This window comes from Solanum stenotomum, unplaced genomic scaffold, assembly GCF_019186545.1.
Source record: "Solanum stenotomum isolate F172 unplaced genomic scaffold, ASM1918654v1 scaffold37307, whole genome shotgun sequence".
Taxonomy (NCBI): Eukaryota; Viridiplantae; Streptophyta; class Magnoliopsida; order Solanales; family Solanaceae; genus Solanum; species Solanum stenotomum.
The window spans coordinates 38,890-59,857 of NW_026034357.1; the positions used below are offsets into that span (position 1 = coordinate 38,890).

Consider the following 20,968-nt stretch of genomic DNA (forward strand, 5'->3'; position numbering starts at 1 on the left):
TATATAAATTTTAATTTTTATTGTCTTTAAATATATTTTTTGGTTATTCGATACATTGCAAATAATACATTACTTAATGAGAGAAATATATTCAAGAGTGGATGAATGGGGAGCCTCGGGTAGTTTACTGAACAAATTAAATTGTCGTGACGATACTTTTCAACATCAAAAATTTTCTTCATCACAAAAGGGAATAAATATATTTGAGAGAGGATAAGGATATATCCGAAATCTGATAAAACATGTAAAAAATACTTCATAGTAGTAAAAATTACTATATGAATTAAATTAAACTTTATCAGATCTACCAAACCAATAAATTCCCTTATAAAAATTTGAGATCTGAAACAAATCTTGACCGTCCATTTCCACAATCAAACCTATTTATACCACTCATTTCCGCCCTAAATTTCTTGCCACACTTCTTCTTCTTCCCTGAAAAACCCCAAAGGAAGAAGAGAAAAGCCTCTCAGATCTCATCTCAAACCCTTTCATTTCTCTTATACTCGCCTTACCCATGGCTCTACTCGTTGAGAAGACCACCTCTGGCCGCGAGTACAAGGTGAAGGACATGTCCCAGGCAGACTTCGGCAGGCTCGAAATCGAGCTTGCCGAGGTTGAAATGCCTGGTCTCATGGCTTCCCGTACTGAATTCGGCCCTTCACAGCCCTTTAAAGGTGCAAAGATCACTGGATCTCTGCATATGACTATCCAAACTGCTGTCCTTATTGAAACCCTAACTGCTTTGGGTGCTGAAGTTAGATGGTGTTCTTGCAACATCTTCTCAACTCAGGACCATGCTGCAGCAGCCATTGCACGTGATAGTGCTGCTGTTTTTGCCTGGAAAGGTGAGACTTTGCAGGAGTACTGGTGGTGTACTGAGAGGGCACTTGATTGGGGTCCAGGTGGTGGTCCTGATCTGATTGTTGATGATGGAGGTGATGCTACTCTCTTGATTCATGAGGGTGTTAAGGCAGAGGAGGAGTTTGCTAAGAATGGGACAATCCCAGATCCTACTTCTACTGACAATGTTGAGTTTCAACTTGTGCTTACTATTATTAAGGAGAGCTTAAAGACTGATCCTTTAAGGTACACTAAGATGAAGGAGAGACTTGTTGGTGTTTCTGAGGAAACTACCACTGGTGTTAAGAGGCTTTACCAAATGCAGGCTAATGGAACTTTGCTATTCCCTGCTATCAATGTTAATGACTCTGTTACCAAGAGCAAGGTATATATTATATGTGCTTTCTAACTTTTTGTTTTGTTTGTTATGCTTCAGATCTATGTGAAATGGTTGTGTGAAGTGTTTGTGTGGTTATTATACATTTAGATCTGTTATGACTGATTGATAATTGTTTGGATCTGATACAGAGGAACCATACTGTTAACTTAATGTTGATTGATTTGTACTAATTGTATAAGTGCAATGTATATTGTGAGTTGAATCTTATAAATGAATCATGAATCTTCAACTGTTTTGGTAATATTGAGGAATAAATGCTATTGCCTTTTGAAAAGCTAAAAGTTGACATCTTTTCTAATTGGAGTGTGTGTTTACATAGTCACTGATTAGCAATTTGGTAAGATATTTATGTTATGATGCATATTTCACTAGATCTGTATTGCTAAGCACAGAGAGAAGATGGTTCCTAAAATGCCTGATATTGTTACATAAAGAAAATGATACTTATTTAATCTCAGAAGTTCATGACTTTATTGTATTGGATGTTTGCTTAGAGGGGAAGAATGTTAAGTATATAGTTTTTCACTTACTCTGTTGAAGAATGACAACTTGATTAGGTTAGATAGGTTTTACTTATACCTCCATTTGGAAAAGCTATTGTGTCTTTTAGCTTGATAGCAATACTGGTTTGAGGAATCAAGTATGATGTTGTCTTTAGTTGTTGAAGATGCATAAAGTAGTAGATCTTGATTATTATATTTATACCAAGGTCATGTTTGTTATTAAGCTCATTGACTGACAATTGTATTGATCCGTTTGGTTTCCAGTTTGACAACTTGTATGGATGCCGCCACTCACTGCCTGATGGTCTCATGAGGGCTACTGATGTTATGATTGCTGGAAAGGTTGCTCTTGTTGCTGGTTATGGAGATGTTGGCAAGGGATGTGCTGCTGCCATGAAACAAGCTGGTGCCCGTGTGATTGTGACTGAGATTGACCCAATCTGTGCTCTTCAGGCTACCATGGAAGGACTCCAGGTTCTTCCTCTCGAGGATGTTGTTTCTGAGGTTGATATCTTTGTGACCACCACTGGTAACAAGGACATCATCATGGTTGACCACATGAGGAAGATGAAGAACAATGCCATTGTTTGCAACATTGGTCACTTTGACAATGAAATCGACATGCATGGTCTTGAGACCTTCCCTGGTGTGAAGAGGATCACAATCAAGCCACAAACCGACAGATGGGTCTTCCCAGACACCAACAGTGGCATCATTGTCTTGGCCGAAGGTCGTCTCATGAACTTGGGATGTGCCACTGGACACCCCAGTTTTGTGATGTCTTGCTCTTTCACTAACCAAGTCATTGCCCAACTCGAGTTGTGGAATGAGAGGACCAGTGGCAAATACGAGAAGAAGGTGTACGTCTTGCCAAAACACCTTGACGAGAAGGTTGCTGCCCTTCATCTTGGAAAGCTCGGTGCTAAGCTTACCAAACTCACCAAGGATCAAGCTGACTACATTAGCGTACCAGTTGAGGGTCCTTACAAGCCTGCTCACTACAGGTACTGAGGGGAAGAGACACTCACGGTGGAACAACGATATCGCGGCATGATTGTTTTGTTTTTAATACTTTGATTTTGTTTAGGTAGTGTGTTTTTATTATTGTTGGGGGATGTTTTGGGGGAAAGTTGGCATGTTTTACTGGAAAGTTGACCTAAATGTGTTTGAATAATATTTGAATTATGGTTGGGGTGGTGTCATATGTGATATTGTACTAAGATTCATTTGCTTTTTTTCTCTATAAATTTTGTTTCAAGGAAACAAAGCATCATGTTTTCCATTTTCAGTACATCTTTGCTTTATTTACTGTTGATGTTATTGCAAATCTTCTCCCTCCCTATTCTTATTGCTTCTTTGTGTTGTGTCTAATTATACTATGAAAAGTATATGAGAGAGTTCACTTCTAAAGAGGGAAGGCACATTATTCATATGGTTGACTTGACTCCAATTTAGTGAAGATTCGTTTAGTCGACCTCACCTTGTTTGCGAGTATAAATAGCTTCAACTTGTTTGAAATTTTGTATGAACTTACCATTTGGATTTTTAAGTTGGGTGTTTTTTTCTCACAAAACATGAAAACTACAAATACTTTTCTAATTGGCCTAAGTCATCCACGGCTCCTTAAAGTTACGCCTATTTCATTTAGACACTTCAACATACGTTGTTTCCTATTACACTCTAATTTTAAAAAATAAATATTTATTGAACATTTTTTTAATACTTGATCAAAAGAAAAGGTGCGTGTAATACACATGCACATGATGTGGCAAACTAGCAAATCAAATAAAGTCACGTGGCATTTTAATTTAAAATAATTATAAATTTTAATATTGAATATAAACAAAACAAAATCTAAAAAGAAAAGATACAACTAAAGGAAAAAAAAAAANCCCCCCCCCCCCCCCCCCCGCATCCCCACCCCAAACCTCTTTCTTTCTTCTCTTTTCCTAACACTGATTAATTGTCCACCATTGTTATTTATCGGAGCTTTTGAAGTTTTAGGGAAAAAATCCATAACTGTAACTATTGACCATCATTCTTTCTTATTTCCATTTCATTTAGTATTTTTTTAAAAGATCTGTTCTTCCTTTGTTGATTTTGATTTTGAATTTTTTTTATTTTTGCTTTAATTTGTGGGGAAGCAAGGGCGTGGGTCGGGGGCGATGTGTGAGGGGGGAGGTGAAGAAGATGTGGATGGTGCTCTTCATTATCTTCCGACAAAGAAGACGTAGATGATAATCTCCATTTTTTCTGACAAAGAAATGTGAATGATTATCTTAATTGTTTTTGGCAAAAAAAATGATAGAAAGTAGTTCTACTGCAAAATTAATAATACAATGATAAAAAGACTAAAAAAGAAAAAAGAAAATGACGGAAATTTGCTTTTGAAAAATTGGTAGTGAAGTGTTGTAAAGTTACAGCCTTGTAGTAGATGGTGTGATATTGAAAGAGAAAAAGATTGTTAAAGTTTTTTTTTTTTTAAAAAAAAAAAAAATGAGAAAAAAAACTGAAAAGGAAAAGAGAAAATATTGAAATATTTGATCTACGCGCTCACCAAAGTGTGAGTTTCACTTTTTGTGTCACATCAACATAAAATGTCTAAGAGGTTCAAATTCTACCTAGTAGAAGTGTTTGATAGGTACAAGTTCTAGTTGAGATGTTTAAGTGAATTATGCGGACAACTTTAAGAGGCCAGATAACTTAGGCCTTTCTAATTTTTATATGATCCTACCAAACATGCAAATGGCAATTACATATGTCCACATTCAGTTTATTAATAAATATTTGTGATTACATATTATAAATTTGTAAATACACTTTATTAATAAAAAATTACTGGTTCAAAAAATCAACAAAAAGTAGTAGTAACTTATAGGTGTTATGCATTCTACTCCCGAGCTATAATCGGGATGTACGGGGCCTATTGCCTATATTTATACGTATGAGAAATAGATGGTCACAAGTTGGCAAATATGATGCCGGTTTGCTACCGGAAGGCACCATCATTGCTAGCATTTGGTTGGGTATGTCATGCATTTGCATCTATATATATATATGTATTCACGACATATGTTATACGAGCATACCATGTATATTAAAATAGTAGGGAGCCAAATGTCAGCCATGGAGATTAGAGGTGGGCGTTCAGTTCTTCGGTTCGGTTTTATCAAACTTCGATTTGGTTCTTCGGTTTTAGAAAAGTGTGCACTGTATATTAAATCAAATTAATTTGGTTCGATTTGGTCTTTTTTCTACTTCGGATCGGTTTAATTCGGTGTTTTTAAATCGGTTTTTCGGTGTGAATGAAAAATAAAATAAGGATAAAGTATAAGATACTTAGAAATTTAAAACTATGTTAAGGAATGATGCGTATCACCGTGGAACACTTATTGTGCTAACTAAAAGACTATATTTGTCTTTATCAAGAACATTGTGCCTCCAACTATTTATCGAGAAAAACAAGTACGAAGACGGTTCCTTTATATAATGTACATTGGTAAAAATATGTTCGAGTTTTTCTTGGAAATTAATAGTTGAAGTTAACTATTGAATTGTACATTTGTTGTTACATTGATTTGTTCATGAATGATTTAATTGTTAGTTGAATTTTTAATTTTTAGCTAAGAGAATGCCCAGATATATATATTTCTTTTTTTTATATATTTATAAAAGTTCGGTTCTTCGGTGCATCGAACTTTTGAGACCCTTACACCGAACATCGGACCGAAGAATCGAACTTTTGAAAAAATAACACCGACATCGAACTGAAAAATCGAAGAATCAAATTAGTTTGGTTCTGTTTGGTTTGGTTTTTCGACTTTCCGGTATTTATGCCCACCCCTAATGGAGATTATTTGAGTTTCAGTTTTAGGTGGTATTTATATTTCCCTTTTACAGTAAGCATTTATGATTCTACTTTCCGTTTTACATACTAGTACATTTTTTATTTGTACTGACGTCCCTTTGCCTAGGGACACTACTTTTTGTTTCGTGTGAGCAGGTATAGGTAAGGACTCTAATCGACCCACCCGCTAGGATTCAGGTTCAATTGTGAGTTGGTAAGCTCCATCTTATCCTGGGGCTATCAAAGGATGTTTACTTTTGTTGTACAGTTTGGGTATAGTCGGGGCCTTGTCCCAACAGTCCTTATGTCACTCATAGAGGCTATTGTGGACACAATATTCTGGGTCTTCTTTTTGTATGTTTCAACCTCCAGCCAATAGTCTTAGCATGTATATGTGTGTGTAAATGGGTAGGTCTTCGGTTGTGGCCTCGTCAACAAGATAATACATCTTTATTTTTTTTTCAACTTGTCTACCATTGTTTGTATGGTTTATTCTCATTCAGGTCATGACCTTCAAGGTCCAAGCTTCACTTTTTAGAGGTTGTGCTGCCCAATCTTTTTGTCTCACAGTTTGATTTAGCTAGTATGTTTTAGTGGGTAACTCGATCTTATAGGGTATTGAGTGCCAGTTACACCCCCTATTTCGGGGTTTGACAAATGTAGCCGGATGGTTTGGGTTTTTGGTAAAAAGTAGAGATTTTTATATTATTCTAAAGTGATAGGGAAAAATTGAGAATATGGTAAATAATGGCATGTACTTAAGTAATTTATCCTTAAAACAATACAATATTTATTAATAAAACTTCAATTTAATATATATATATAAAATGAACATAAGTTGCAGTTTTTAATATAATTTTCTCACATAGTATGAATAACTTCTCACGTTGAATTTATATTTCTAGATCATAAGATTGAGAAGATGAATCAACATTGTTACTTTGAGCCATTTGTTGGTCAAAATTGCTTTGGTAAATAAATTTGATAAAAAATAGTGAATTTTGGTGGATATAAATGGTAAAGTAGGAATTGATTTGAAGTAGTAATAAATTTTATGTTGATAAATATAATTGTTATAAATAATTTAAAAGATAAGGATATAAATCATTAATTTTATTTATTATTAAATAAATGATTAGTAAATATAAATATGAAGTTATTTTTACAAGCAAATCAATTTTTGAATTAGAAGAATCTCATTTCTCAAAAGCATGCTAATTTGATCTCACTTACCCCGTTTCCAATCTCCAATCATAACCGTCCATTACGAAACTTTTTAACTAAGGAAGGGCGAATTTGGTAGTAGAAACACACTCTAAGATGAAGCAAATCACTTACACAGGTCTCCAATCGTAACCGTCCATTTTCCAAAGCCATATTCCCAAATCTGAGATCTGAGATCTGTCTTCCCAAATTTTCCTATATATTCCTCTCTAGACTCATCCTAAATTCTCTCCAATATACTTCTTCCCTTAAAACAAACCCCAAACGAAGAAGAGAAAAGCCTCTCAGATCTCATCTCAAACCCTCCCATTTTTCTTATACTCGCCTTACCCATGGCTCTACTCGTTGAGAAGTCCACCTCTGGCCGCGAGTACAAGGTGAAGGACATGTCCCAGGCTGACTTCGGTAGGCTCGAAATCGAGCTTGCCGAAGTTGAAATGCCTGGTCTCATGGCTTCCCGTACTGAATTTGGCCCTTCACAGCCCTTCAGAGGTGCAAAGATCACTGGATCTCTGCATATGAATATCCAAACTGCTGTCCTTATTGAAACCTTAACTGCTTTGGGTGCTGAAGTTAGATGGTGTTCTTCCAACGTCTTCTCAACTCAGGATCATGCTGCAGCAGCAATTGCACGTGACAGTGCTGCTGTTTTTGCCTGGAAAGGTGAGACTTTGCAGGAGTACTGGTGGTGTATTGAGAGGGCACTTGATTGGGGTCCAGGTGGTGGACCTGATCTGATTATTGGTGATGGAGGTGATGCTACTCTGTTGATTCATGAGGGAGTTAAGGCAGAGGAGGAGTTTGCTAAGAATGGGACAATCCCAGATCCTACTTCTACTAATAATGTTGATTTTCAACTTGTGCTTACAATAATTAAGGCGAGCTTAATGACGGATCCTTTAAGGTATACTAAGATGAAGGAGAGACTTGTTGGTGTTTCTGCGATCACTGGAGTAAATAGGCTTTACCAGATGCAGGCTAATGGAACCTTGATTTTCCCTGTTATCAATATTAATAATGACACTTTTACTAAGAAAGAGGTATATATTAGACTCCCTCCGTTCAAAAAGACCGGTTAATGACTTGATACGGAGTTTAAAAAAATAAAAGAAAAAATTGAATCTTGTGGTCTTAAATTAAATAAGATGCACAAAATTGCCTTTTGATTTTGTGATTTTAAATATGTCATGTCACGTAGAAAATTGAAAATAAAATATTATCAAAAAAGAAAAAAATATCATTTTTTAAAACGAATTAAAAAAGAAAGGAGGTTATTTTTTTAAAATGGTGAGAGTACGTGTTTTCATACTTTATGTTTCTTGTGTGAATTGTTTTGTTTTTGCCTTCTGGATTTAAAGAGCTAAGGGTGTGTTTGGTATATTTTTTGAAAATATTTTTCAATTATCTCATGTGTTAAATGTTGTAAAAAATATTTTACAAATTAACTCATTTTTTTCAAGTTTAAGGAAAACAACTTTCCTTAAAAAAATTAAGGAATATTTTTCAAAACTCACTTCCAACTTTAAATTTTTTTTTTTTTTGAAAAAATTAATTTATTTTATCCCTATCCTCAAATCACTCCCAAAATAAAATAAAATAAAATTAAAACTTGTTTTTAAAAAATATTTTTGATTGCAATTTTTGATTTTTTTTTCCCACTCTCACCCCCCCCCCCCCCCCCCCCCCCCCCCCCCCCCCCTGTAGCCCCTACCACTCCAAAAAAAAATTAAAAGTTATTTTTAAAAGATATTTCTAATTTTAATTTTTTACCACCCTCGACCCCCTATCAACCCCCTTACTAGCCCCCATCCCTCCAAAAATATTTTTTAAATTTGTTTTAAAAAAATATTTTCTACTTCAAATTTTTATTTTTTCACCCCTACCCTCGACCCCCACCTCCACTCCCAAAAAAAATTTAAGTTTGTTTTAAAAAAATATTTTGAACTTTAAATTTTATTTTTTTCACCCCTACCCTCGACCCCCCTCCCCCCAAACTCAAAATTTTTATTTTTTCAACTTCAAAACATTTTCCTTCATATTTTTTTATTTCCTAAGGGTGTATTTGGTATGAAGGAACCTTTTTCAATTTCAGTTCATATTTTTTTTTATTTAGAAATTTTAAGTTGATTTGTGAGATAATTATGTGATAGATGCATATTTCACTACATCAATATTGTTGCGCACTGAGAGTAGATGGTTTCTTATATGCCTGATCATGTTACATGAAGAAAAATAATGCTTATTTAATTTCATAAGTTCACCGGTTTTGTGGCATATGTTGTTTGTTTATTATATTAGGGAAAGAATTTTAGAGTCTTCCTGGATTTTGAATATTTAATGCAAGTACAAATTTTCACATACTCTGCTGTAGAATGACAAACTTGATTAAGGTTAGATCTATAGCTCCATGTTTGAGTTTGACTAATAGAAGTCTAATCCATTCGGAAAAGTTACTGTGTCATTTGTCCGTAGTTGTTTGGGATCTTTATTGGATTTACACCAAGATAATGCTTGTTGTTTAGCTCATGGCGTTGACAGTGTTATTGATCTTTTTGGTGTTCCAGATTGACAACTTGTATGGATGCCGCCACTCACTGCCCTATGGTCTCATGACGGCAACTAATTTTATGATTGCTGGAAAGGTTGTCCTTGTTGCTGGTTATGGAGATGTTGGCAAGGGATGTGCTGCTTCCATGAAACAAGCAGGTGCCCGTGTGATTGTGACTGAGGATGACCCAACCCTTGCTCTTCAGGCTACCATGGAAGGATTCCAGGTTTTTCCTCTCGAGGATGTTGTTTCTAATGTTGATATCTTTGTGACCACCACTGGTAAAAAGGACATCATCATGGTTGACCACATGTTGAAGATGAAGAACAATGCCATTGTCTGCAACATTGGTCACTTAGACAATGAAATCGACATGCATGGTCTCAAGACCTTTCCTGGTGTTGAGAGGATCACAATCAAGCCACAAAGCGACAGATGGGTCTTTCCAGACACCAACAGTGGCATCATTGTCTTGGCCGAGGGTCGTCTCAAGAACTTGGGATGTGCCATTGATCCCAGTTTTGTGATTTCTTTCTCTCACACTAACCAAGTTATTGCCCATCTCGAGTTGTGGAATGAGAAGAGCAGCGGCAAGTATGAGAAGAAGGTGTACAATTTGTCAGATCTTGGGCCCAAGTCTATCCAATTTAAAATTAAGGCGAAACCATTAGTGTACCAGTTGATTGACTTGCTCGAAACTGACAGTGGTTTAACATTCTCCCGTCATGATCGTCGTGTTATTTATCATAAAATATGGTTTTTTGTGAAGAATTTGGTTCATTTGAAGAAAAACTAAAAGGTGTTTGCTTGTTTTTGCTTCAAGGAATAATGTTTCCCTTTTGAGTTGATTTCTTGCCTGTTCAAAATTTACTGATATTATTACCAGTCTCTACTACCATATTTTTTATTTTGACATTTTGAACTTTACTTCACCTACCCAAAGAAAGATGAAACGCAGTTTAATAGAAGAACGAGGACCCTATATCTTTGAGAAAGTTCACATCTAGTATAGATTTGGCTTAGTTTAGGTGCTTTCATTCTTTTTTTTTAGTGTTCGGATTAAATTAAAAGGCATAATACATAAATATGTTTTTCTAACTTCGCGTAATTTCACACTTAGAGTAAAAATTAAACAAGTATATACATGACTATATGAGTCCTATGTTGTGTAATGTTAAAATTTGAATGTCAAAAAGGAAAGGAGAAAAAGAATTTTCTCAAAGTATAAGAAGAAAATAAGATATTAAAAGAAAAGAAAGGAAATGATTTTCTGGTTATTTTGTTACGTTCATTATTTTGGGGATTAGTTGAGAAAAAATGGAAGGGTTACGTTTCTTCAATTATGAAAAGAACGTGTTTTTTTGGCCACTTCTGATAGTTTGCCTAGATAAGAAAAATTAAAATGTTTAAAGGTTAAATTTTATGTATACTAGACCAAGTAGACATTCCACGAAAAATTTTAGTATGGTAGAGACACAACAAATCAGAGTTGTGTTGGGTTCCACTAATTCTTTGACACTCAGATATAATTGTGCTATTCTTTGATTTTAAAGCTCCAAAAATTAGGAAGAAAGAGAAAATATAATTTTAAAATTGAGATGACCTAGTAAAATTATACTAAATAATATAAATAAAGTGAATTATGGGGTCCGCTATTCTTTAACCTCATCATATCCAAAAAGAAGAAAAAAAATTGGACATCATTCTTCCTTCAACTTAGAATGTTTTTTTTTTTTTTTCTAAATTGAAACTTTTATCAAAATTATATCTCTCAATATTAGGAGTTGGCAAAAAGAAAATTTGTTGAAATATTTTTGTCAAAATTTGAATCTCTAAATACAAATATAATTAAATTTATGTATATTCGAAATGATGTTCATGTTTGAATGTAGTTTAGTACAATTTCAAATGTGAAAAGTGAGTTAAAACATATTATTTTTAAAAAGTAAATAATTTTTATGTTTAAATGGATCCTAAAAGTAGAAGTTAAAAAAAAATGAATTAGGAAGATGAACATTTTAAAGTACGATAAATGAAAAATGGTTTAATCCTACGATACAAATACGAATTATATTCGTATTTATATTTGACTATTAATATCTTGGGCAATTATTTAACCATAGAAAATAAAATATATTTTTATTTATATTATAAAATAAAATATATTTTTATTTATATTATAAAATTGAAGGAGTAATTGAATTGGTTTTCAAATAATTTTTATTAGAAAAACGAAAAACTAACGAGAAAAAAGAAGTAAAGAAGACCATGAAAGAGAAACAAAAGGCATAGAAATAAAAATCAAGAGTGAGTTCCATAAATTAAAATATAATTTCAATAAAAAATAATATCACACAACTACTACAAGTTGTACCTCTCCCATAGTAAAATTTTTAAGTTAGTATTTTTTTCTTACAAACATGAAAACTACAAATAATTTTTTAATTTTTATATGCAAATGACAATCGCATATGTCCACATTCAGTTTATTAATAAATATTTGTGATTATACATGTTATTATAAATTTGTAAATACACGTTATCAATAAAAAGATATTGGTTCAAAAAATCAACAAAAAGTAGTAGTAAACTATTTTTACTTATAGGCAATAAGACAGTGAATAGAAGGCCAGCAAATAGGGAACTAATAAGGAAAGGAATGGTGCTTGCAGAGGAACAACAGTGTGAATTAATTAAGAGTTTTGAGCCAGCAGAAGTGAAGAAGGCAATATTTCAGATAGATAGTAATAAAAGCCCTGGACCAGATGGATTTGGAAGTGGATTTTATAAATCAGCTTGGCCTATTGTGGGAGAAGATGTTACAAATGCAGTGCTAGAATTTTTCCAGAACAGCAAGATTCTGAGGCAGATTAACTCAACTAGTATTGCACTTATTCTCAAGATTGATAAGCCTGAATTTGCCAGTCAATTCAGACCTATCTCTTGTTGTAATGTCATTTACAAGTGCATATCAAAATTAATTTGTAGTAGGCTGAAATCAGCTATTAGTATTATAGTTGCAGAGAACCAATCAGCTTTTGTCCAAGGAAGATCAATGATGCATAATGTACTCATTTGCCATGATATCTTGAGACATTACAATCGGAAGAATGCATCTCCTAGATGTCTTATGAAGATAGACCTGAAGAAAGCATATGATATGGTTAGTTGGGAATTCCTGGAGGAAGTACTTATTTATTTTGGGTTTCCTGGACAGTTTGTGAAGTGGATTATGTTGGGAGTAACAACCACCATGTTCTCAGTCAAAGTAAATGGGGGAAGCCATGGGTTTTTTGCAGGTAGAAGAGGATTGAGGCAAGGAGATCCAATATCTCCTTTGTTGTTTGTACTTGTGATGGAGTACCTGTCTAGAACACTACATACAATGAGTCAATTACCAGACTTCAAGTACCACCCAATGTGCAAGAAACTGAAACTTACACACCTTATATTTGCNGTGAAGAGGATCACAATCAAGCCACAAACCGACAGATGGGTCTTCCCAGACACCAACAGTGGCATCATTGTCTTGGCCGAGGGTCGTCTCATGAACTTGGGATGTGCCACAGGACACCCCAGTTTTGTGATGTCTTGCTCTTTCACTAACCAAGTCATTGCGCAACTCGAGTTGTGGAATGAGAGGAGCAGTGGCAAATACGAGAAGAAGGTGTACGTCTTGCCAAAACACCTCGATGAGAAGGTTGCTGCCCTTCATCTTGGAAAGCTCGGAGCCAAGCTCACCAAACTTACCAAGGATCAAGCTGACTACATCAGCGTACCAGTTGAGGGTCCTTACAAGCCTGCTCACTACAGGTACTGAGGGAAGAGACACTCATGGTGGAACAACGATATCGCGGCATGATTGTTTTGTTTTTAATACTTTGATTTTGTTTAGGTAGTGTGTTTTTATTATTGTTGGGGGAAGTTGGCATGTTTTGCTGGAAAGTTGACCTAAATGTGTTTGAATAATATTCGAATTATGGTGTTTGCGGTTGTGTCATATCACATATGATATTGTACTAAGATTCATTTGCTTTTTTTTCTCTATAAAGTTTGCTTCAAGGAAACAAAGCATCATCTTTGCTTTATTTACTGATGTTATTGCAAATCTTCTACCTCCCTTTTCTTATTGCTTCTTGTATTATGTCTAATTATACAATGAAAAGTATGACATCTGTTTATCCATCCATATGAGAGAGTTCACTTCTAAGAGGGATGACACATTATTCATATGGTTGACTTGACTCCAAGAAGATTCGTTTAGTCGACCTCAACTTGTTTGCGAGTGTCAATAGCTTCGACTTAAATTTCGTATGAACTTGCCATTTGGATTATTAAGTTGTCTGTTTTTTTTTCTCACAAACATGAAAACTATAAATACTTTTCCAATTTTTATATGATCTCCTACCAAACATGCAAATGGCAATCGCATGTGTGACACGTTCAGTATGTTAATAGATATTTGTGATTACATGTTATTATAAATTTGTAAATACACTTTATTAAAAAAAAATTACTGGTTCAAAAAATCATGGAGTAATAAGTACTCGTAATTAATTTTTTTTACTTATTAGATTAACTTTTAGGGATGGGAACAACCTTCGGGATTACCACACTTCTAATTAAGGTTAACCACCTCAGTGGATCTTAACACCCCCCCCCCCCCCNAAAGAAAAGAAAAAAGATTTTTAATATTTTCTTTTCTAATTATACAAACAATTAACTACGTTGAGCATAAACCTCTTGTTATATAATTCAAAATGATGGACTTTTTTTTTTGTAATTAGGAACTTAAAGAGTCAATTTTTACATTTTAATAACATTAAAACACACTTGAAATTTGATTTTTTTTTTCTTTTTTGGAGAATTTGAAATTTCATATCATAATTTGAAGTTCTTATTCACATTTTATAAATAATTATTAATTTAAATTCAAATTTTAAATTTGACCCCATTTAACCAAAGCTCTATTCAATCATCAATCACTTGTATGTACACTTCTTGTAACTATTTTATGCAATCTAAAAGGACCTCAAATTTGAGATATTTTGGGTGAAAAAGTTGAATGCTTGTTGGAAAAGAAATAGTTTTTTAAAGGAAGACCAAAACAAAATTTGCTAGTAAAAAAATAAAGTAATTATAAACTCATTTTTTCCTATAAATGATCTTTCACCAACCACCACCATATTTTCTTTGTTGCTTTTTTTAACTTCACTTCACCTAATGCTATCCAAATAGATAAGATAGTCTAATTAACCATGGTTTAGTAAAAGAAATATTATGCATCTATTAACCATGGTTTGAGTTCGAGTTTTAATATATATGTAAGAAAAATGATAGAAAAGAAAACACTTTCGTTTTGAAAGAATATTATGTAAAGCAAAATCGAATTAATTGAACTCTAAACAATAGTAAATATCTAGTGAAATTCCACAAGTGAGGTCTGAGAGAATAGAATATACGCATATTTGACCACTATCATGTGGAGATAGAGAAATTATTTTCGAAAAACCCTCGGCTCTAATATAACTATTCAAATATAAAGAGAAAAATATAGCACGTCACAAGAACATAGTATCAAGTCTATTAGAAAGGAGCAACAGTAATAGTAAGAAAATGCAGCAATCAAAACACAATAAATGATAAATATACTAGGATAAATTATTAAAAAGGATGATATGGTAAAGTTTGGAACTCAACTCTATCCTTTGTAAGGAAAAAATTGTAGTAATATATTGGATCATTTTAGTTTATACTTTGTTAGGAAAAAAATTGTACTCACTATAGTGGGTCACCTTTAATTAAAGACAACATGGTCCTTTTGCCGCACCGCAATTTGGAAATTAATGTGTACCATGCTTATTGTAGCTAATTCAATTTTATTGGGTCGATGTTATTAAATATTTTGTCGTTTTTACTTTCAATTCAATCGATCGTCTCATGGTGAAAAAAAAAGTTACTCGATAAATTACACATTTGAAAACAAGAACAATAGCATGCCACAAGTAAACATGCCTAGGTTTCTACATATAACAAGAAAGTTTTCACGAGAATAGTTCATATTCATTTATCTCTAAAACGTATTTCGTGAAAGCTCAATGTACAGTTTTAAAATCGAACCTTTCCAACCAGAAGTTTGAGAAGTTTTTGAGACTCATTTTAGTTGTGCTCAAACATTGTTCATTATTTTCTTGAGGACAATTTTTCTTAATTATGCCTATACTGATTGCCACGAATAGTTACATTTTTATTAATTATGCCTATACTGATTGCCACGAATAGTTACATTTTTATTAATTTTTTTTAAGGTAATGTTTGTTTTCCTAAAATATGTTACATTTGAGAGAAAATAGAAATTAATCATTGCATTTATCCATACAAAACAATGTTACAATTTGGTTCATGAATTATCATCAGTATCTTTTATCCCAATTATATCTTTCAATTAATGTACACATTTTACATAAAAACAACAATAAAACCTTCAGGCTTCATGGATATTCAATTGCTAAATGTAAGACAAATATAAACAAATCGTATACTTTAGAATGAATAGGTTAAAAAGACCTGAACTATTATACTTGCGAGAATTACATATCTAAATCTCGTATGTTTCCGTAATATCATGAACAATAACTTCTTGTATATTAAAATCCCCATCGTCACATAACTACATGTGCGTCAAGTACACCCCATTTTACCTAAAAACAATGCCAACTAAATGATGAGGGGGGTTTTAATATAGAGAGAATTATTGTTCAAGGGTTAGTATATAGAAATCTCTCCGGTCTCCGTCCTTAGTCAAAAGCTTAGAATTCGAAATCTGAAAGTGAAAAATGCAAGGGGTTAATAATTCGAGAAAAAAATATGTAACTACATCATCTGTTTTTTTTATTCGAGGTCCGATATTCATATTGAAGTCTGACTAATTCAGATTCAAATCATGTGGAATCTCATTTAGAAAGAAGCGCTCTCTACTAATGATTATTCTTTCATACTCAAAACTCGAACCGAAGACATACGGTTAAAGGATAAACAACTTCATTTACTGTACCACATTCTTTATCCCACATATATATATAACGAGATGACTAACTCATCATCTATTTTTTTCATTTAGTGTCCGATATTTATATTGAACTCTTGACTAATTCAAATTCACACGTTAAATTCTCATTCAAAAAGAAGCACTCTCTAGTCTCTACCAATGATTCTTTCATACTCAGGACTCGAATCAAAGACATTATCCCATATACATATATATAATCGATATGACTAATGTTATAAAATATTTCGATCTGAAATACTAACTTTCTCTATCGATCCCATCTTCGCTACCAACCAACCAACCAACCCCTAAAAATAAATTTAAAAAATCACCCTAATGAAAAATTAAACTAAGCATTTCCAATTTTGAAAAGATAATACATCATCCAATCAAAATTTTAAATATTTTTTATTTATCAAATTTGTAGGTCTACCAAACCTCAATTTAATCCAATCAATTTTTCAGATCTGAAACAAATCTTGACCGTCCATTTCCATCAAAGAAGCCTATTTATAGCACTCACCTCCGTCCCTTATTCCTTGCAACACTCTTCTTCTTCCCTTAAAACCCAGAGGAAGAAAAGAAAATCGCCTCTTTCTCTCAATTTCATCTCAAATTCACCCATTTTCTCTCAGTTTTTCTCTTATACTCGCCTTACCCATGGCTCTACTTGTTGAGAAGACCACCTCTGGCCGCGAGTACAAGGTGAAGGACATGTCCCAGGCTGACTTCGGTAGGCTCGAAATCGAGCTTGCCGAAGTTGAAATGCCTGGTCTCATGGCTTCCCGTACTGAATTTGGCCCTTCACAGCCCTTTAAAGGTGCAAAGATCACTGGATCTCTGCATATGACTATCCAAACTGCTGTCCTTATTGAAACCCTTACTGCTTTGGGTGCTGAAGTTAGATGGTGTTCTTGCAACATCTTCTCAACTCAGGATCATGCTGCAGCAGCCATTGCACGTGATAGTGCTGCTGTTTTTGCCTGGAAAGGTGAGACTTTGCAGGAGTACTGGTGGTGTACTGAGAGGGCACTTGATTGGGGTCCAGGTGGTGGTCCTGATCTGATTGTTGATGATGGAGGTGATGCTACTCTCTTGATTCATGAGGGTGTTAAGGCTGAAGAGGAGTTTGCTAAGAATGGAACAATCCCAGATCCTACTTCTACTGATAATGTTGAGTTTCAACTTGTGCTTACTATTATTAAGGAGAGTTTAAAGACTGATCCTTTAAGGTACACTAAGATGAAGGAGAGACTTGTTGGTGTTTCTGAGGAAACTACCACTGGTGTTAAGAGGCTTTACCAAATGCAGGCTAATGGAACTTTGCTTTTCCCTGCTATTAATGTTAATGACTCTGTTACCAAGAGCAAGGTATGTGTGTTTTGCTTACTGTGATTTTGTTACTTGTGTTTCAGATCTGTGTAGATTTGTTGTGTGAATTACTGTTTGAAATACAGATCTTATATGAAAGTTTGGATCTAATACAGAGGGAATCATACTTGAACTTAATGTTGGGTTGATCTGTATTAGTATTAAGTATAGTATCAGTGATTAGTAAATAAGAAATGAAAGTTTTGATTTTGCTTCATTACTCATGTTGTTGGTTTGCTTGGTGGAACAGATTATTTGCCTTAGTGGACTTTAGTAGCTTGAAGTTCACCAATTGGAAGATTGTAACTTGAATTAGAGAGATATTTATGTACTAATAGGAACATATTTCATTTGATCTATCTTGTTAAGCTGATAGTATATGGTTACTTAAATGTCTGATCTTTGGTGCAATTTTCCACTTACTAATATGCTGATGAATTGAAGCTGTGATTAGGTTAGATATTTCTACTTATATGTCCTGTATTTGGCTAATGGAAGTCTGATTCATTTCGCAAAAAGACTTGGTAGCAAGTAAAGATCTTTACCTTAATTGTTGGAGATGCTTGTTGTAGTAGTTCTTGTTTAAATAAGATAATGTTGGCGTATGGACTGATAGTTGTATTGATCTTTTTGGTGTGCCAGTTTGACAACTTGTATGGATGCCGCCACTCACTTCCCGATGGTCTCATGAGGGCTACTGATGTTATGATTGCTGGAAAGGTTGCCCTTGTTGCCGGTTATGGAGATGTCGGCAAGGGATGTGCTGCTGCCATGAAACAAGCAGGTGCCCGTGTTATTGTGACTGAGATTGATCCTATCTGTGCTCTCCAGGCTACCATGGAAGGTCTCCAGGTTCTTCCTCTTGAGGATGTTGTTTCTGAGGTTGATATCTTTGTGACCACAACCGGTAACAAGGACATCATCATGGTTGACCACATGAGGAAGATGAAGAACAATGCCATCGTCTGCAACATTGGTCACTTTGACAATGAAATTGACATGCATGGTCTTGAGACCTTCCCTGGTGTGAAGAGGATCACAATCAAGCCTCAAACCGACAGATGGGTTTTCCCAGACACCAACAGTGGCATCATTGTCTTGGCCGAGGGTCGTCTCATGAACTTGGGATGTGCCACAGGACACCCCAGTTTTGTGATGTCCTGCTCTTTCACTAACCAAGTCATTGCCCAACTCGAGTTGTGGAATGAAAGGAGCAGTGGCAAATACGAGAAGAAGGTGTATGTTTTGCCAAAGCACCTCGACGAGAAGGTTGCTGCCCTTCATCTTGGAAAGCTTGGAGCCAAGCTCACCAAACTTACCAAGGATCAAGCCGACTACATTAGCGTACCAGTTGAGGGTCCTTACAAGCCTGCTCACTACAGGTACTGAGGGAAGACAATTTGACAGAGGAACAATATTGTCGCGGCATGATTATTTTGCGTTGAATACTTTGAGTTTGTTTAGTATAATATTGTTTTGATTATTGTTGGGGATATATTTGGGAGGAAGTTGGCATGTTTTGCTGAAAAAAATGGTCTCATTTGAAAGAAGACCAAAATGTTTTAATAATATTTGAGTTATGGTTGGTGGTGTGCTAAGTTACCTCCATTTGCGTTTTGGTTATGATTTTTGATTTTTGAATTCAAAGCAAACTAGTGACACCCTATCTTAGGGAAGAGTCCCATGTCAACATACGAGTAATGTTGGGTATATAAGTAAGCCGACCTTGTAGTGATGCACTTTAAACCAACGCGTGCCTAAGGGTAAGAGCGAACAATATTACTAGCGGGGACTGGAATCTCAGAGTCTCTATTTTGGTGGAAAGGAAATACCATGGCTACCAACCACCACCAAATTTTCTTTCTTGTCGTTTTAAGCCTAACTTTCACCTGCCAAAATCCAAAGAGATAAGAAAGCGACCATTCAAATTGTCTAATATCCTAACATCAAGTTCAATGTGATAGAGTTCATAAAAATAGTACTATTGAATACGATGTATTATTAATGTTGAGATTAGTTTGGTTTGGTGCATTAAGAGCAATTTATCTTTTACCATGCTTATTCATCTATTAATTATTCTTGTATTACTAATATCATGATTTGCTATGCGGCCGCCGAAAGTCCTATCAAACAAAAAATGAACACACTACATAAAAATGTCTTTTAATTTGACCTCAGTTATATCTATGCCTCCAACTTTCAATGTACACAAATAGACATTTAAATTTGTTTTAAGTTATACAAATATACACGTAATTCACGTGTATAATTTAACAACATAAATAATTTGAGGAGACAAATGCGTCCCCACTTCTTTAACTTCATCCTTGCTTCACATTTGAACTTGTCACATTATAATTTGTGATTTTCTTTCAATGAAAGGACATTCCAGAGAAATCAGAGAAGCATATTCAAAATTTCTAATTACTTCATTAAGGATATTAAAATGTATCAAAATATTTGTGTAATTATATAGCTTTAAAATGTCATATAGAAAATTAAAATTTTAAAATTACCCAAAATACAAGTTAAAAAGATCTAAATAGGTTATATAAATTGAAATGAACCAATATATCTTTTCTAAAGATTATCATATGGGCATATGAAGATTAATCATGACAGATACTTAAAATTTTCCCAATTATGATTCCAGTTCATGAATCACATGCGTGTATAATAAAATAATAAAAGAAGGACTAATCATGAAATGAGACCACATTAATTAGGTGTTAAACAACAATTTTCGAAAAATAAAAATTGCAATGAGCCATACTATATTACTATATTATAGAAGAGTCTAGGAATGACTACCAATGTTCCAATAAGATCACTATTAATGTNATGAATCACATGCTTAGTGTATAATAAAATAATAAAAGAAGCACTAATCATGAAATGAGACCACAGTAATTAGGTGTTAAACAGCAATTTTCGAAAAATAAGAATTGCAATGAGCCATACTATATACATACAAGGTTATTCATTTATCTTTTTTAGATCCGCCTATAATATCTGAAAAACCCTCTACGTCGATCAACTCAAATTCGCATTAAAATATGCTGACTAGCATATTCCCTATCAAATGATAGTTCTTCATTAACATAACTTGACTTCAAAACCTCTAAATAAGGATAAAATAATCTCCGTCATTTTAATAGATACATTGTTATTTCACTCAAAAGGT

General features: G+C 34.1%; 1 protein-coding gene and 1 long non-coding RNA gene across 14 annotated transcripts; one reads left to right on the forward strand and one right to left on the reverse strand.

Annotated features, from left to right (window-relative positions):
• The first annotated feature begins 357 nt into the window (after positions 1 to 357).
• On the forward strand, positions 358 to 19,405 carry LOC125852591 (adenosylhomocysteinase). Of its 13 annotated transcripts, none has more exons than XM_049532315.1 (4): positions 360 to 543; positions 7,176 to 7,309; positions 17,234 to 17,784; positions 18,427 to 19,405. In XM_049532315.1, the coding sequence occupies exons 1-4, from the start codon at positions 518 to 520 to the stop codon at positions 19,171 to 19,173; spliced, it is 1,458 nt and encodes a 485-aa protein (XP_049388272.1). In that variant the 5' UTR covers positions 360 to 517; the 3' UTR covers positions 19,174 to 19,405. The 13 variants fall into 13 exon arrangements, with proteins under 13 accessions (XP_049388271.1, XP_049388272.1, XP_049388276.1 ...); XM_049532319.1 differs by having other exon boundaries at positions 395 to 562; positions 7,195 to 7,309; XM_049532321.1 differs by lacking the exons at positions 7,176 to 7,309; positions 17,234 to 17,784 and adding exons at positions 2,011 to 2,604; positions 13,033 to 13,178 and having other exon boundaries at positions 396 to 1,228; positions 19,167 to 19,405.
• On the reverse strand, positions 12,852 to 19,285 carry LOC125852593 (uncharacterized). Its single transcript, XR_007445030.1, has 2 exons — positions 19,042 to 19,285; positions 12,852 to 13,053 (listed from the first exon to the last, which is right to left on the reverse strand). It is a non-coding gene; the product is annotated as an uncharacterized LOC125852593 (long non-coding RNA).
• Positions 19,406 to 20,968: the final 1,563 nt, after the last annotated feature.

What these genes read in the sequence shown, in the direction of transcription:
- LOC125852591 (XM_049532323.1), top strand. Translation starts at nt 7,150, where the DNA reads ATGGCTCTACTCGTTGAGAAGTCCACCTCTGGCCGCGAGTACAAGGTG. An exon ending in ACACTTTTACTAAGAAAGAG is followed by an intron (nt 7,858 to 9,381) that starts GTATATATTAGA and finishes TTGGTGTTCCAG; the next exon opens with ATTGACAACTTGTATGGATG. An exon ending in AGCCACAAAGCGACAGATGG is followed by an intron (nt 9,805 to 12,843) that starts GTCTTTCCAGAC and finishes ATCACAATCAAG; the next exon opens with CCACAAACCGACAGATGGGT.